The sequence below is a fragment of the Pezoporus flaviventris genome, unplaced genomic scaffold (assembly GCF_033815535.1).
Source record: "Pezoporus flaviventris isolate CSIRO_AGI_PZ_B2104156 unplaced genomic scaffold, CSIRO_AGI_Pfla_v1 ptg000317l, whole genome shotgun sequence".
In the NCBI taxonomy this organism is placed as follows: domain Eukaryota; kingdom Metazoa; phylum Chordata; class Aves; order Psittaciformes; family Psittacidae; genus Pezoporus; species Pezoporus flaviventris.
Genome location: NW_026892864.1, coordinates 173,115 through 190,790, shown reverse-complemented (window position 1 = coordinate 190,790; position 17,676 = coordinate 173,115). Strand labels below are relative to the sequence as shown.

General features: G+C 50.4%; 2 protein-coding genes across 2 annotated transcripts; both read right to left on the bottom strand.

Moving 5' to 3' along the window:
• Window positions 1-7,172: 7,172 nt before the first annotated feature.
• Window positions 7,173-10,591, bottom strand: LOC133263428 (E3 ubiquitin-protein ligase RNF213-like). Its single transcript, XM_061443182.1, has 6 exons — window positions 10,296-10,591; window positions 9,528-9,624; window positions 9,328-9,442; window positions 8,931-9,114; window positions 8,367-8,569; window positions 7,173-7,490 (listed from the first exon to the last, which is right to left on the bottom strand). Exons 1-6 carry the CDS (start codon window positions 10,495-10,497, stop codon window positions 7,311-7,313), a joined length of 981 nt encoding a protein of 326 aa, XP_061299166.1. The 5' UTR covers window positions 10,498-10,591; the 3' UTR covers window positions 7,173-7,310.
• A 3-nt stretch (window positions 10,592-10,594) lies between these two features.
• LOC133263434 (E3 ubiquitin-protein ligase RNF213-like) lies at window positions 10,595-15,322 on the bottom strand. The gene is made up of 7 exons (XM_061443190.1): window positions 15,220-15,322; window positions 14,786-14,943; window positions 13,996-14,199; window positions 12,950-13,143; window positions 12,403-12,523; window positions 11,951-12,057; window positions 10,595-10,844 (listed from the first exon to the last, which is right to left on the bottom strand). The coding sequence occupies exons 1-7, from the start codon at window positions 15,320-15,322 to the stop codon at window positions 10,610-10,612; spliced, it is 1,122 nt and encodes a 373-aa protein (XP_061299174.1). The 3' UTR covers window positions 10,595-10,609.
• Between the last annotated feature and the right edge of the window lie 2,354 nt (window positions 15,323-17,676).

The following is a 17,676-nucleotide window of genomic DNA, read 5'->3' as shown; positions in this document are numbered from 1 at the left end:
ACCTCCTTCGACCTGCTGGTCATGTTTCTTTGGATACAGCCCAGGATACAGTTGGCTTTCTGGGCTGCGAGCGCACACTGAAGACGGCTCATGTTCAGTTTCTCATCAACCAACACCCCCAAGTCCTTCTCCGCAGGGCTGCTCTGAATCTCTTCTCTGCCCAACCTGTACCTATGCCTGGGATTGCTCCAACCCAGGTGTAGGACCTTGCACTTGGCATGGTTAAACTTCATGAGGTTGGCATCAGCCCACCTCACAAGTGTGTCGAGCTCCCTCTGGATGGCATTCCTTCCCTCCAGCATATCAACTGAACCACACAGCTCGGTGTCATCGGCAAACTTGCTGAGGGCGCACTCAATCCCACTGTCCATGTCAGCGACGAAGATGTTAAACAAGACCAGTCCCAACACCGATCCCTGAGGGACACCACTCGTTACTGGTCTCCAGACAGACATAGAGTCATTGACCACAACTCTTTCAATGCGGCCATCCAGCCAGTTCTTTGTCGACCGAGTGGTTCACCTATCAAATTGATGTCTCTCCAATTTAGTGACAAGGATGTCATGTGGGACAGTGTTGAACACTTTGCACAAGTCAAGGTAGATGACATCAGCTGCTCTACCCCGTCCATCAGTTCTGTATCCCCATCATAGAAGGCCACCAAATCGGTCAGGCAGGATTTCCCCTCAGTGAAGCCATGCTGGCTGTCACCAAGCACCTTGTTATTTTTCATGTGCCTTAGCATGCCTTCCAGGAGAATCTGCTCCAAGATTTTGCTAGGCACAGAGGTGAAACTGACTGGTCTGTATCTCCTAGTTTGCTCATGCCCTCAAGCTGCTCTGGCCCAAGTGCTCTGAATGAGCTCACTGCCCTCATGGTCCTCCATGTCTTCTCACTGCTTTCCTGGGATGAAGACTACCCCAGGAAGGAGGAAACAATTACATTACACTGGTCCTGGGTAGAACCCAACCACCACATGCCTTCTGGTTACCTCCATTGGTTCCCCTACCTGCTGAGCTGTCCTTGCATAGGTGCTGTAGAAAGAGGTGCACAGTCAACAGGGCATCCTCCATGTTCCTGCTGAGCGCTTCTGCCAGGCACTCCAAGTCTTTCTTAAGCTGGCCCCAGAAGAATTTTTCCACATCTTCTGGTTTCTCTCTCATCAGGTCCAGAACGGCCTGAAGGATGTGGCAGGTTCCTCCCTTAGGCTCTCAGGGAGGTCTCCTCCCAAGCTGGGCTGAGCGCTCCTCACAGGGTGATGCTCACTGACCTGTTTGTCTGTGTAGATCCCCAGCAGGAGGGAGGAATGGAGCAGAGCTCTCGCCAGAGCCACACAGGCAGGAGACAGGCACCTCTCCGGCTCAGTCATCCGTGAGATGGGGCTCTCCAGGATGTAGCCTTTCTCTGTTGTATCCTCAGAGCTGAGTCAAGAAGGAGCAATCACCCACCACATCTCGTGCTAGGTCTCACCATGGGACCATGGGACAAAGAGACCTTTGCTTTGGCTATTTCCCCTGTGCTCGGGGAAGGGTGGGAGGGTTAGGTCAGCAGGTGAAGACCTCTGGGACTGCAAAAGGTTGACTTACACTTCCTTCTGCATAAAGCCTTTCTCAGGTGTGTGCTTGGTTCCCCCAACAGCGGCACCACACTTGCACTTCTTCACTTCCATGGGAAGCCCACACTGCATTTGGACACGTGAGGGTGGGGTGAGAGAGGAGATTGGGAGACCACCCAGGTGCTAAAGGCTTCAAGCAAAAGCTGAAGGCACCCAGAGGATTTCCATGGCTTCTGCATGGCTTTCCACATGGGCTTACTGCAACAGGCAACAAGAAGTGGGAGGAGATGTGAGCAAACATCTCCAGACCAACCAGGTTCCTCCTACAGCCCACAGGATATGTCTAGGAGTCGGTCTGGAGATGAGAATAAAGCAAGACCTGGAAGCATTCCATGGGGAGGCACAAATCCCAGCTCCATTTAGCCCAGTGCCTTGCTGGGAGATGAACCCACCTGAGTTGGAGAAGAGCCCAGCTGGCTTCTGAGCCTTGCAGTTGCTCTTGCAGCTAAAAGACCACCTGGCACAGAGGTGGCATTGGAGTCCACATCAGGAGAGGATCAGCACAGCAGCATGAGAGTCTATAGCAGCCACCCAGAAGAAGCAGCCAAGCCAAGAGACCAAGATGTGTTTCAAGATGGTGCAAAGGGGATGGGCACCTCTGAGAGCCAGAAGAAGACCTGAGAAGCTCCATTCCATGCATGGAAGTGACAGAGATGCAATGAGAAGCACAAGAAGACAGAGCTGCAAAGACCACCAGCCAGAAGAAGGCACTTACTTTGGTGACAACCCAGCACAAGCCACACTGACAGCCTAGAAAGAGGACATGGTTAGTCTGTCATCTCCACAACAACCTCCACGATGGGAACGTGGCCCTAAGCTCCCCAAGAGAGTGAACAGGTCTGGCCCCCACTTCCTGGAATCCAGCCCCACCACACACCTCTCGCAGAACTTCTCGTAAAGGACCCAAGGTTGCTCCATGCAGGTGGAGATCAGGAAGGATGAACTTCACCTTCTACACAGAAAGATGGAGACGGCCTGCAGAGTCTTTAATCCCTTCCCTCCATCCTTTGGCAAATCTCTATCAGTTGCTGGTGGGTCCCCAACACACACAAGAGCAGTGAGATTCCCCCAATACTTACTCCAGATCTTCTCTGTCTCACCAATTTTCCAGTTGTCCTCATCAAAAAGCAGGTCACCAGGCATGGTGGGAAAGTAGGACCCCTTGCAAAGGAAACACAATAGAAGGTGAGGTGTGGAGTAACCATCTCTCTTGCTCACTTCGCACCCATCTGAGGAACAATTGGGCTTCTAAAGCCAGCAGTGGAGAAGAAAGGTCCTACGTGGCCACCGTCATCAGGGAGAAACTTCTGGTGAAGAATGGGGACCAGGTCAAGTACATGAGACAGACAGACAGACATGAGGCTGGAGTGACCAGACAGAAGCAAAGCCCCCAAGAGTCCAGTTATCTAGGAGTTTTGATTCTGGAGCTGAATACGTCATGAGCCAACCATGATCTTGACGGGAAGGGAGAAGAGACACTTCCAGGAAAAGCAGCAAATGTCCTGCTTGCTTCCTGCAGCCCTCCAATAACAGGAACAACTCATGCATGGACTCATCCAAGGGGAATGAGCATTTCCACCATCATCTCAGTGATGGAAGACCTTTGGCAAAGGAATATTGAAGCTCTGGCTGGGCTTCAAACCACTTAATCTCCACCAACAAAGATCTGCCAGGCCCACAGTTCCCCTTGAGTCAGTAAAGAGATGAGCATCACACATAGACCCCACATCTCTTATGCTTATAAGGTTTAGGCTTATAAAAAGTGGACGCAAGGACAGGTGGCCTGGGAGAAATACAGGGATGTTGTCTGGGAAGCTAGGGACCAGGTTAGGAAAGCTAAGGCCCAGTTAGAATTAAACTTGGCTAGCAAAGTTAAGGATAACAGGAAGGGATTCTATGGGTATGTAGCGAATAAAGGACAGACTAGGGACAATGTAGGCCCCCTCCAGAAGCTATCGGCAAAACTGGCTACCCTGGATTTGGAGAAGGCTGAGGTTCTGAATGACTTCTTTGCCTCAGTCTTCACTGGCAAAGGCTCTGACCAAACCACCCAAGTCTTGGAAGACAGACGCAGGGACTGTGAGAATGAAGACCTTAGGCCCACTGTAGGAGAGGATCTGGTTTGAGATCATCTTAAAAACCTGAACATGCACAAGTCCATGGGACCTGATGAACTCCATGTGCGGGTCCTGAAGGAGATGGCAAATGAAGTTGCTAAGTAACTGTCCATCATATTTGAAAAATCATGGCAGTCAGGTGAAGTTCCTGATGACTGGAAAAAGGGAAATATAACCCTCATTTTCAAGAAGAGGAAATTGGATGACCCAGGGAATTACAGACAAGTCAGTCTCACCTCTGTGCCAGGCAAAATGTTGGAGCAGATTCTCCTGGAAGGCATGCTTGATAGGGGGCCTGAATTAATAACCAAATAGTTAAACCTATGTTATTCTTCTGATTATCTTCAATCTCTTTAGTTAACAATAAGTATTTGTCTAAAAGTGCAGCTGGTGTTTAATGTAAACTTGTGTAAGAAAGGATAAGGGGAACTGGTTGTCAAAGTTTGCATTTGCAGCACCATCCATCTGGTTAAGACCTGGCTGAGACTGGAACTGTGGTTTGAGCCAAAGGCAGGGGACTAGTGAGCATGCGTGCAAGACGGAGGTGAAAAGTTCAAGAGTGAGTAAGACTCGTTTACTTCATCTCGAGACCTCTGCCCATGACCACCAGGAGGCACTGCACAGGCGTGAAGGAGGCTTTAGCTCATTATAATATGAAGTGAGAAAAGGATATGTATATGTATTGGTGTGTTGTGCAACCTACTGCGTATGTAACACTTCAGAGAATAAACGTAGAGGGAAAATGACGCTGGGGTGCGCATGCCTTTGGAGGAACTATCCCCCATGCGCCTCAGCTGAATAAAGCATACCTACTTTACAACTTTAACGAGTTGTGGAGTCAATCTGCTTATCAATTTGGCAAGCCAGACAGGAGACCTCTGTCAGCTGCAGGACCGGCTAAGGAGCAGATACCCTAGGTGCCCCAGGCTGTTTGCCTGCAGGAGCTCCTCTCCTTGTCCGCTCACTGCGGGGACAGACAACAACCTGTGCCGGCTGCGGAAAATGGTATGCTTGAAATTTATATGGGTAATTCTGGGGGTCTATAAGTCGTACGTGTGGCCCAGGGCTGCTGGCAAGGTGAGCAGATTCGTCTGGCGCACAACATAGTTTCTCCTTGGCAGGTAGGGCTTGCAAGCAGGGGACTTGCCAACCAATAGAGTGGCCACTAGCAATACAGAGGGTAGATAGGGTGAGTCCAGGTTTTCGCTGCATCCTAGGTTTTGGGAGCCTGGATGGACCTGCTAATGACTGTGTAGGAAGCAGGTGAAGGGTAAGCGGAACCACCGTGTGAGTGTGTACGTGATCCCTGTGTGCAAGAATTCTGCGTGTGGCTGAGATGTGGCATAGCTACAAAGCGAGTGTGGAGTCCTGATCCACGGTTCTGTGTTCTCCGCGAGGAGTGCGGCCGGAGTCGGACGAAGAGTATTTGTTCTGTCTTGTATCCTTGTTTCTGATTTAAACGCTGGGGGAGGAGTAGACAAAAGTAAACCGTGGCTACTTGGGAGGGTTAAGAAGAGTTCCTTCTCTGTGCCCAGTGGCTGTATAAGAAAAGTATAACCTCTAATGTTTGTGGTCCTATTCTTGAGACCTGGACTTTACACTCAAAGAATTATAGCCTCACATATAGGAGCAAAATAACTTTTGAACAGAGGAACCTGCCGTGAATACTAGGACAGTGTAAATTTTGCTAAGGCACATAAAAAACAACAAGGTGCTTGGTGACAGCCAGCATGGCTTCACTAAGGGGAAATCCTGCCTGACCAATTTGGTGGCTGTCTATGATGGGGCTACAGAACTGATGGACAGAGGTAGAGCAGTTGACGTCATCTACCTGGACTTGTGTAAAGGGTTCGACACTGTCCCACATGACATCCTTGTCTCTAAATTGGAGAGATATCAATTTGATACGTGAAACACTCGATGGTGGAACTGGCTGGACGGCCGCACACAAAGAGCTGTGGTCAACGGCTCAAAGTCTGTCTGGAGACCAGTAACGAGTGGCGCCCCTCAGGGATCGGTGTTGGGACTGGTCTTGTTTAACATCTTCATCGTTGACATGGACAGTGGGATTGAGTGCACCCTCAGCAAGTTTGCCGATGACACCAAGCTGTGTGGTTCCGTTGATATGCTGGAGGGAAGGAATGCCATCCAGAGGGACCTCGACACGCTTGTGAGGTGGGCTGATGCCAACCTCATGAAGTTTAACCATGCCAAGTGCAAGGTCCTACACCTGGGTTGGAGCAATCCCAGGCATAGCTACAGGTTGGGCAGAGAAGAGATTCAGAGCAGCCCTGTGGAGAAGGACTTGGTGGTGTTGGTTGATGAGAAACTGAACATGAGCCGTCTTCAGTGTGCGCTCACAGCCCAGAAAGCCAACTGTATCCTGGGCTGCATCCAAAGAAGCATGACCAGCAGGTCGAAGGAGGTGATCCTGCCCCTCTACTCTGCTCTCGTGAAACCTCACTTGGAGCATTGTGTGCAGTTCTGGTGTCCTCAACATAAAAAGGACATGAAGCTGTTGGAACAAGTCCAGAGAAGGGCCACGAGGATGACTGGGGGACTGGAGCACCTCCCATATGAAGACAGGCTGAGAAAGTTTGGGCTGTTCAGCCTGGAGAAGAAAAGGCAGCCTGGAGACCTCATAGCAGCCTTCCAGTATCTGAAGGGGGGCTATAGGCATGCTGGTGATGGACTATTCATTAGGGACTGTAGTGATAGGACAAGGGCTAATGGGTTGAAACTTAAACAGGGGAAGTTTAGACTGGATATAAGGAGGAAATTCTTTCCTGTTAGGGTGGTGAGGCACTGGAAAAGGTTGCCCATGGAGGTTGTGAATGTGCCATCCCTGGCAGTGTTCAAGACCAAGTTGGACGAGGCCTTGGGTGATATGGTTTAGTGTGAGGTGTTCCTGCCCATGGCAGGGGGGTTGGAACTAGATGATTTTAAGGTCCTTTCTAACCCTTACTATTCTATGATTCTATGATCTCATCCACATTTGAAGGAGACAAGGATGAATGGTCACAGTTACTTCTCAGCCCAATGAACGAGAAGGAAGAGGAACAACAATCTACAAAGCAATAAGCTGACCAGGACACATTGCACCAGTACAATGGGATGGAGAGAGCTGTCCACCTCATCCTTGGAGACTCACCATCACGACTTTAGGCTTGAAGCTGATGTTCCTGAGGAAGTGAGTGATGCGGCTTGGGAACAAGGCCAGAGTGAGCGCAGTGTGGAAGACGACCTCTTGCAGGCCTGGGTCTTTGCCATTACCCAAAGCATCCACAATCTTCATAAGCTTGTCTTCTGGCAGCTCATCTGTGCTGGATGGCAAGTGGAGGATGCTCTCCATTTGTCTCATGACAGACTACAGAGGTTGGAAAAAAAAACAGATGTAAGTGAAGGCCACCAGCATGGCACCTGCCTGTGAGGAGTCTTCTGGCTTCATCCCCGAGGTCCACTGCCCATGCTAAGCCCCATTTGTGTCCTCTGGCAGCAGGGAGAAGACACAGCTCTCTATCAAGACAGATGGAAAGCTCCTGTTTCCAGGAGGTTCTAGACCAATCAACACTTCCAGACTAACCAACACTTCCAGACCAACCAACTCTTCCAGACCAAACCTGAGACTTCCTGTCAGAGGCACAACAGATACTCACAGTCAAGCTCTGTTTTGCTGTGGATACTTGGCTTTTAAGCTGTTTTTGTGCTTTGTCCAGCACACAAAACATCAATGTTGTATTGGACCAGGCTCTTCTACACTGAAAAACAAAGATGAACTTTATGATCCTGAGGAGCAAGTGGAGGACATCCAAGAGAGGCACAAGAAAGAGCCTGTGAGGACCTGTCACTCTCCTCAACTGGAAGGGAGCCCCATGAGTTAAGAATCACAGAATCCCAGCCTGGTTTGTGTTGGGAGGAACCTTAAAGCTCATCTAGTTCCAATCCCCCTTCCACGGGCAGGCACACCTTCCACTAGAGCAGGTTGCTCCAAGCCCCTCTGTCCAACCTGGCCTTGAACACTGCCAGGGATGGGGCAGCCACAGCTTCTCTGGGCACCCTGTGCCAGTGCCTCAGCACCCTCACAGGACAGAGCTTCTTCCTTATATCCCATCTCTTCCCTCTTCCAGTTGGAAGCTGTTACTCCTTGCCCCATCCCTACACGTTGTTGTAGAAGCCCCCCTCCAGGTTTCCTGCAGCCCCTTCAAGCACTGGAGCTGCTCTAAAGTCTTCCCTTTAGGAGCCTTCTCTTCTCCAGGCTGAACCAGCCCAGCTCCCTCAGCCGGGCTCTAGAGCAGAGCTGCTCCAGCCCTCGCAGCATCTCCATGGCCTCCTCTGGCCTCGCTCCAGCGCCTCCACATCCCTCTGGTGCTGCTGCCCAAGAGCTGGATCAGGAATGCGGGGGGGGGGGTGTCTCCCCAGAGCACAGCAGAAGGAGAGAATCCCCTCCCTCCCCTGCTGCTCATGTTCTTGGGGTGCAACCCAGGACATGGCAGGGGGAATTCTGGGCTCCAAGCACACATTGATGGGTTAAGGGGACACCCCCAAGACCTTTATCTCAAGGCTGGAGCCCTGGGTGGGATCTGCCCACTACCCTCAGCTCTGCTTTGGCACCAGGCTCTCAAGAAACAATTCACCTGTGAAACTTCTACTCCTTGGGGTAGAATCCACTTCTCCACCTGGAGAATCTTCCACATAGAAGTGAACCCATAGAGGTCACAGAGATTTCTGATGAGGAACACCTGAGGCCATGGAGTTGGAGCCTTTGCAACCAGCTTCTTCATTGCCCTCACCAGGTCTTGCTTTTTCTCAGTCCTTTCTGTAGTGGGTGCATCAGGATCTGCAAGAAAAGGAGATCTCTCGTCATGCCTAGTCCCCATGATCACAGCCCATCGTACACGTCTTTCACCAACACAGCCCCTATGGCTGTTTAGGTTGCAGGAAGACCCAGGATCTTCTACCCAAGCTTCCAGGCAATGGGCAGTGAGAAGGCTCCCTAATATGTAGGTAGACCACAGTGAGTCTAGGGACTGAAGATCTGGAAATTTGTCCAAAACAACCTAAACTTTCATGAAAGTTATTAACCTTTATTAAACCCAGTTATTTTCCATCAAGAATCTCCAAGGTTAGACCTTTCTGGGGCTGTTTCAAGACCTTCTGCTGGTAGGCATAGTTCTCATCTGACACCAAGCAGTACTCACCTGGAAGCATCCATCTGCCAAGCACAGTGGCCACGTGGCTGATGGAGAGCCGGAGCTGGGCAATGAACTCCAGGGTGTTGATCTTTGAGACTTGGGGCTTGCAGAAGGCCGCTATGTCTGCGGTGGAGAGGCAGTGCTCAGCCAGCTGGTTGATGTCTTCTTCAGAAGAAGAATACATAAAATCCTGCTCAAGAGAGAGACAATCTTTAAGTCTGAAGGTGGGTTAGAACCGAGCAGCTCCCCCTCCTTCCTTGGGCCTTCTCTTTTCTTCAAGGTGAGCTCCTCCTTTGGCTCCTCATCCATAAGATGATATGGAGGGGGAGGTAATTAATGTGATGAGGATGTTATTTCCATGTTATGGTGTTGGGACTCCCAGTGCATCTCAAGGGACCCTCACCTCCAGACAGTGCACCACCATGAAGTAGAAATGGTCAATATTACTTTGGTGGGACATTATCTTTTCTTCCATCTGGGACAAGTATTCTTCCAAGTAAACCTTGACATTGTTGAACCTGGTGCAGAAAAGGAGACAGAGCCTCAGCTTCCATATAGCCAAGAGGTTCAGCAATGGGGTTTGGGAGAAACCGTGGGGCTGACCCGCATCGCAGCAGCAGCTTCAGGAGGGAAGACTGGATGGTGGGACTGGTGTCCATGCACTCCTCAAAGGGTGACAACTCACTTCTTGGCTTGTAGGCTGAGAAAGAAGGATGACATCTGTTATTTAATCATAGATTCACAGAAGAGTTTGGGTTGGAAGGAACCCTCAAAGCTCATCTAGTTTAACGTCCCTGCAATAAGCAGGGACATCTTCAACTAGATCAGGCTGTCCAGAAACACATCCAGCCTGGCCTGGGATGTCTCCAGGGATGGGGCATTCACCACCCCCCTGGGCGACCTGTTCCAGAATTTTGTCACCCTCACTACACAAAAGCTCTTCCTCACGTCCAGCCTGAACCTTCCCTCTTTGAGGATCCTGCACTTGGCCCAGTTGAACCTCATGAGGTTCACGTGGGCTCCCTGTCCAAGTCCTTCTGGATCCCATCCCATGGGCATGTCAACTGCATCAGTCTTGTGATGACTTTATGTCATCACAGATGTGCTGACAATGCACTCCATCCCACTGTCCGTGTTGTTGATGGAGTAGTGGTCCCAGCACAGACCCCTGAGAGATGCCACTTGTCATTGGTGTCCATTGAGCCATTGACCACAACCCTCTGGATGTGACCATCCAGCCAATTCCCCATCCTCCCAACTGCCCACCCACAAAATACACATCTCCAGTTTAGAGAAAAGGATGTTGTGGGAGACTCGTGCTTCCAAGGGGGTGGGGACAGACCCAGGTAGAGCAGAATCAAGCTCCTTTACCCCTTCTCCATGCCTGATGTTCAGGGTTAGGTTTGGAAGCCACAAACTGTAGCAGTCGCTGAATGATCTGGGCAGACGGCGTCTGCTTGTCTCCCAGGAAGTAGATGCTGATGAACTCCACAAAGAATGAATTGCACTTCCTCCTGAACTTGTTGTGACAGGCAACAGCTTCCCTGGAGGGCAGAAGAAAACCAAGACTCATGGTCAACCTCCACCTTAAGAAAAGAAACAACGTCCCTCTCCCTGCAGAGCACAGGACTCAAAGCAGGGAGGTGAGATGGACCTCAGATGGACAGATGTTTGTTCAGCAGCTTCTATCCAACTTTGAACAAGAAGACACTCAAAGCAAGGAGGTTTTTGCCAGCACCAGGATACCTCGTGGCCTCGGAAGCAGTGGGCGTGTAATCCTCTGGGAATTCCTCCTTGCAGATCTTACACTGTTTGTTGTCCCAGTCCAGGATGCAGCGAGTACAGAAGATGTGACCGCAGGGCAGCTCCGCTGGGTCAGTGATCTCCCGTAGGCAACTCTTGCATTCCTTCACGCCCTTCCTGAGGGACACCAAGGAAAGAAGCAGGAGTTCAGTGCTGCTGCCAGACTGGAGGAGGGTTGGCTCCTGCCTAATGCACACCCTGGGATGGGTGCAAGGCTGAATGGGCACTTTGGCCAGGCCTCACTGGTGAGAACCAAGGGGAACCACCACTGCTTCAAGGCCCACCACAGCTTCTAAGCTGCCTGAGGACCATCCCACCTTAGAGAGGCATCTACTACAATCCCGTAAGTATCATAGAGTCATGGCATAGTTTGTGTTGAAAGGGACCTTAAAGTTCACCCAGCTGCAACCCCTGCCACAGGCAGGGACACCTTCCACTAGAGCAGCTTGCTCCATGTCCCTGTGTCCAACCTGGCCTTGAGCACTGCCAGGGATGGGGCAGCCACAGCTTCTCTGGGCACCCTGTGCCAGCACCTGAGCACCCTCACAGGGAAAAGCTTCTTCCTTTTATCTCATCTAACTCTTCCCTCTTCCAGCTGAAACCCGTTACTTTCATCCCATCCCTACACACTGTTCTAGAAGCCTAAGGTCTTCTCTTAGGGAGCCTTGTCTTCTCCAGGCTGAACCAGCCCAGCTCCCTCAGCCTGGCTCCAGAGCAGAGCTGCTCCAGCTCTCACAGAATCTCCGTGGCCTCCTCTGGACTCGCTCCCGCAGCTCCACGTCACCCTGGTGATGTTACCCCAGAGCTGGATCAGGACTTCAGGGGGAATCTCTCCAGAGCACAGAAAAGGGAAAAAATCCCCCCCCTGCCGCTCTGCTCATGCTCTGGGGGTGCAGTCTAGGACAAGGTTCTGGACTCCAGCATGCATTGATGGATTAAGAGGAGCTTAATCATGTTGAGGATGGCTGAGTGAAGGGGACAGAAACCTGGGTGCTCAGGGGAGCTGATTTCTTTATCACCACACCTAAGAGAAGCTTCTCCAGAGACCTCCAGAGTTTTGATTTGGTTTTACTCATCACCTCCAAGACAGGTTCTCAACCAGTTCTGCACCAGTGTGGCCTCCCTTTGACCCAAAGAGGTTTACCCCGAGTGCTGACCCACCCTTTACAAACACAGCAATGGAGAAGGACCCCAAGGTCAACTTCTTTTCTGCTTGCACTTACACCAGATACACCATGTCAGCATTCTCATTGCATTTCTTCAGCACTTTCACCACCAAATCAAAAGTCTTCTCTGGTTCAGAGCCCGGCAGAAGCTTTGTATAGAGGCGCTGTAAAAGAAACCCACAGTCCAAGCTCAGCACAAACATCTCTCTGGGACATGGAGGAGAAATATTATGGGATGGCAGTGCCGAAAGGACACAGGCCTAGGCAGGAGAACCAAGCAGATCCGTGTATGGATGTCACTACATGGACATCTGAGGGTAGTGATGTGGATCAAGGTCACTTCCTTCTCAAGGAAGCTTCCTCAATTCCAAATCCTCATTTTGAATTCTGAATCCTATTTGGATTTGTCTTTTGGATGGTATTTCCAGCCTTTCTTCTTTCCTGAGGTCTCCCTAGAGCTGGGACCGCAGAAAAAGCCCTCCCAAGCTTCCCAGCCCAGAAAAACCTACATTCCAGAGGAAGATGAACTGCTTCACCACAAGCCGCAGGAGTTTCTCCTCCATTTGTGTCTCATTGTGCAGCAGGTGGTCAATCAACATGTAGACAATGTTGGTGCAGTGCCAGCGATGTCTGTAAAACACCCACCCCAAAGGATGACAATCAGGTTGGACCACAGACCTGCTGAGCTCCTTTCCCACCAGTGCTGCTGTGACTCCTCCTGTGAGCATTGAGGACCTTCTGAGACAGTACTAGGAGGATTAGATAGCATGGTCCTACTTGTTATAACCAACCTTGGGCCTTCTGAGTATTGTCTTTTGGAGAGACCATCTTGTCCCACCCCAGAAACCTTTTTTTTGAAGCCACTTTTTGTCTTGCTTAAACCACAACACTTTGCCATCATGCTTGTGACTCCAGAAGGACCAGGAAGGAGTGGGACAGTTAAGAGGACTTGTGTCTCCAGCTCCCCAGGAGGATGGTCACTTCAGTTCATCACCTGACTTTCAGACATTAGAAGGTTTGCTTGCTCTACTGTCAGTGGAGAATGACTGAACTTACAGCACACTCTCCAGGAGCTGCTGCTTCTTCTGGTAGAAATGAAGCTGGTAGTTGTCCTCACTGATCCATTCCATCCAGGGCTTAATGGACTTGACACTTTTGAGCCATGCTACTGAGGCATCGAAGGGCAAAAGCCTGTTTTCACAGGGCTGCACATTCTCCAGGAGGATGTTCAAGGCATCCAGAGTGACAAACTGGAACGACATGTGCAAAAAGAGAGGAATGGAGTTGAGGGAAGGAACTGAGCTCACTGTGGGGGTGGTACAGGGGAAGGAGAGGGCTCTGGGGAGACCTTAGAGCAGCTCCCTTTCCCTGAAGGGAACCTACAAGAAAGCTGGAGAGGAGTTTCTACAACAGCATGGAGGGGTGGGACAAGGAGTAGCAGCTTCCAACTGGAAGAGGGAAGAATTAGATGGGATATAAAGAAGCTCTTCCCTGTGAGGGTGCTGATGCCCTGGCACAGAGTGCCAGAGAAGCTGTGGCTGCCCCATCCCTGGCAGTGTTCAAGGCCAGGTTGGACACAGGGGCATGGAGCAAGCTGCTCTAGTGGAAGGTGTCCCTGCCCATGGCAGGGGCTGGAGCTAAATGAGCTTTAAGGTCCCTTCAACCCAAACCAGTCTGGGATTCTATGATGAGATCCTGGTATAGCTTTTGGAGTAGCTGACAGGGCTAAGCTGGACTTTCAGAGGTGAAGGTCTGCCATCAGCAAACCAGGAAGGGTTTTAATGAGTCCAACCATGCTGAGGAGAAAGAAGGATCTTGAAGTCACCACAGGGAGTTTCTCTAGAAACCATGGCTTGCTGTTGGAAAGAGGGATGTGGACATCACTCCACAGTGAAGGAGCTGGAGTCACTGGATCGTGACACAATGAATTCCACCCACATCTAGGGTCAAAGATGTCTTCAACTTGGTACCCAGAGCAGCACAAACACAAGGATGTCTTACTAATTACAGAGGATGTAATTGAATTATGGAAGCTGTGAAGACCACCAACATTCAAATACCCTAGGAGAATGGTCTGAAGGCACACACAGCTCTCTGCTCACCATTTCTGGGGGGTTCTTCTCATACATTGCCTGCAGCTCACTTATGACAGTGTCATTGCTTTTTGCTATGTCCACAAATAGCTGATAATCATCCCGGAGGTAGAAATAGTCCATGTGAAGCCAAACTGGGGAAAAGTCCATCTCCCCCAGGCCCAAGGAGGAGCAGAGCTGGCCTGCGGTGGCCAGGAAGACCTTGGAGAGAACCTGCAGGTGGGATAAAAGGTGTTATTTCCACTCAAAGCCAACAGCAAATGGACTGAAGTGGGTTGTTCAGCATTGCTGTTGTGGCCCATTGGAAGTTTCTCCATCACAAATAGTTCTCAAGGTGGAGTTAAGACCAAAGGTTCCTCACAGCTGAGGAACATCAGATTTGGCCACTGTCCTGGTTTTGGCTGGGATAGTTAATTTTTTTCCCCAGTAGCTGGGATAGGGCTGTGGTTTGGATGTAGGATGAACATAATGCTGGTAACACACCAATGGTTTAGTTGCTGCTCAGCGGGGCTCAGTCTCATGAGGGACTTCTCAGTCTCTCATGCTCTGCCTGTAAGGAGGGACACAAGATGTTGGGAGAAGACACAGTCAGAAACCTTACCCAAACTAGCCAAAGTCATATTCCATATCACAGAGCATCCTCTCCGGTATATAAACTGGGGAAAGTTAGCTGGAAGGACCAATCACTGCTCAGGACAGTCAGCAGGGGTGAGCAGTTGTATGGAGTATCCATTGGGGTTTTCACTGGGGCTTTATTCCAAGGCCAGTTCAGGCTAGTGCTCTACCCAACCTTACTGACCTCATAGACAGAGAAATCTTGTCCAGGAAAAGCCATCCTAAGGAAGTCATTGGCGTAACAGCGTAGCATGTCTGGATTGCTGCTATCTGGCGTCAAGATGTTCTTGATGAAGGTTTGGTAGAACCTGGCCACTTCCTCCGTTGGCTTCTGGGGCTGATCTAGAAGGGACAGTGACTACATCTATGATTCTACATCACACTGGCAGCTTGGCTGAAAATGTGAGCTCCTCCTCAAGACTGAGGTGGACATGTGGCTGAGTGCAAAGCAATGGGTGAAGAGGCCCAATGCTGTCATAGGAAGAGGAAATACAATGCAGAAGAGATGTAGAACATGATTGGAGGGAGGAATACAGCCCCCATGGTCCCTCCTGGTAAGGATGTGGATTTTGAGCAGTCTAGTTGGGTTAAAGCTCCCTCTGGAAAGGCTGATATTACCTTTCATATGATAGACCTTCTCCCAGACATTGTCTAGGTAGGCTTTCAAAACCCAGCTGAATGGGAATTGGCAGAAGAGGGAGATGTTCGGGTCTTCGGTCATAGATAACACAGAAAACTTGGCATCTGCTGCCCTTGAATTACAACAGAAAGAAGGATTAAATTGTGCAACAGCCTATAGGTGTTCAGAGATGGAGCAGCCAGGTGACGTTGCCAACTCCTGCTGATGTTCTCTTCAGAGGAGTTCAGAAACCTGTGGAGAAACCTGGTAGGAAAGTCAGGGAAAAGTGGGCAAGAGCGGGGAAGGAGCCAGTTCTGCTGACAGCTTAGAACAACAGGGAAGTGTTGGTGCCAGGGTCTTGACACTCAGGAACTTCCATGGCCAGGTTACAAACATTGCACCCCAAGCATGAGCTGCTGTTTCACTACAAACACCAGCTTCTACTCTCCTAAGGAAGACCCCCTCACCCACGTCATTCACACCCTGTCTCTTACTTGTTGGTGTATTTAATCTTTAGGAATGTTTCTTCTTGGAACATCTGGAGCCACAGTTCTGGCAGCGAAGAGCCTCGCAAGAGGAGATCCAGGTTGTTGTTGGCATCCACCACAGCGAGAATCTGGGCAAAGATGTTGGCCACGATGCCCTCCAGGTGTGTCCAGAGGGCTTGCCTGGAAAAAGAGTTGACCTGGCTCATCACATCACTTCCCACCATAAACCCTCATCTGCCAAGGGGAGGCCATCAGTCTTGAAGACCCTCAAATCAACCAAAACAACCCAGCTCTTCTCTGGGTGGGAATGTTAATCTGTTGGAGTGGAAGAAGGTTCTACAGAGGGATCTGGCCACACTGGATCCATGGGCTGTGGCCAATTATACACAGTAATACACAGTATGCTAGAGATTGGAAGGGACCTCAAAGGATCATCTAGTCCAATCCCCCTGCCGGAGCAGGAACACCTAGATAATGTTACACAGGAATGTGTCCAGGCGAGTTTTGAATGTCTCCAGGGAAGGAGACTTCACAACCTCCCTGGGCAGCCTGTTCCAGTGTTCTGTCACCCTCACTGAGAAGAAGCTTCTTCTCAAGTTTAAGTGGAACCTCTTGTGTTCCAGTTTGTACCCATTACCCCTTGTCCTGTCATTGTTTGCCACTGAGTAGAGCCTGGCTCCGTCCTCGTGACACTCCCCCTTTATATATTTATATACACTAATAAGGTCACCCCTCAGTCTCCTCTTCTCTAAACTATAGAGACCCAGCTCCCTCAGTCTTTCCTCATAAGGGAGATGCTCCACTCCCTTAATCATCTTAGTTGCCCTGCGCTGGACTCTCTCCAGCAGCTCCCTGTCCTTCTTGAACTGAGGGGCCCAGAACTGGACACAATATTCCAGATGGGGTCTCACCAGGGCAGAGTAGAGGGGAAGGAGGACCTCTCGACCTACTAACCACCCCCCTTCTAATACACCCCAGGATGCCATTGGCCTTCTTGGCCACAAGGGCACAGTGTTGGCTCATGGTCATCCTGTCGTCCACTAGGACCCCCAGGTCCCTCTCCCCTACACTGCTCTCTAACAGGTCGTTCCCCAACCTATACTGGAACCTGGGGTTGTTCCTGCCCAGACGCAGGACTCTACACTTTCCCTTGTTATATTTCATCAAGTTATTCCCTGCCCAACTCTCCAGCCTGTCCAGGTCTCTCTGGATGGCAGCACAGCCTTCTGGCGTGTCAGCCACTCCTCCCAGCTTAGTGTCATCAGCAAACTTGCTGATAGTACACTCAATTCCCTCATCTAAATCATTGATGAATATATTAAATAATACTGGTCCCAGTACTGACCCTTGAGGCACTCCACTAGTTACAGGCCTCCAACTAGACTCCGCCCCATAGACTACAACTCTCTGGCTTCTCTCCTTCAGCCAGTTCACAGTCCACCTCACTACCTGATCATCCAGACCACGCTTCCTCAATTTAGCTGTGAGGATGCTGTGGGAGACTGTGCCAAATGCTTTGCTGAAGTCAAGGTAGACCACATCCACCGCTCTGCCATCATCCATCCACCGTGTTATTTCCTCATAAAAGGCTAAGAGATTGGTCAAGCATGATTTCCCCCTGGTGAAGCCATGTTGACTGCCCCTCATAACCCTCTTATCCTTGATATGCCTTAAGATGGCACCAAGGATAAGGTGTTCTATCACTTTCCCAGGGATGGAGGTGAGGCTGACCGGTCTATAGTTACCCAGGTCCTCCTTCTTGCCCTTTTTGAAGACTGGAGTGACATTTGCTTTCCTCCAGTCCTCAGGCACCTCTCCCGTTTCCCAAGACTTGGTAAAGATGATGGAGAGTGGTCTAGCAATGACTTCCGCCAGTTCCCTCAGCACCCGCGGGTGCATCCCGTCTGGACCAATGGATTTATGGATGTCCAGATTGCTCAACTGGTCTCTAACCCATTCCTCGTCGGC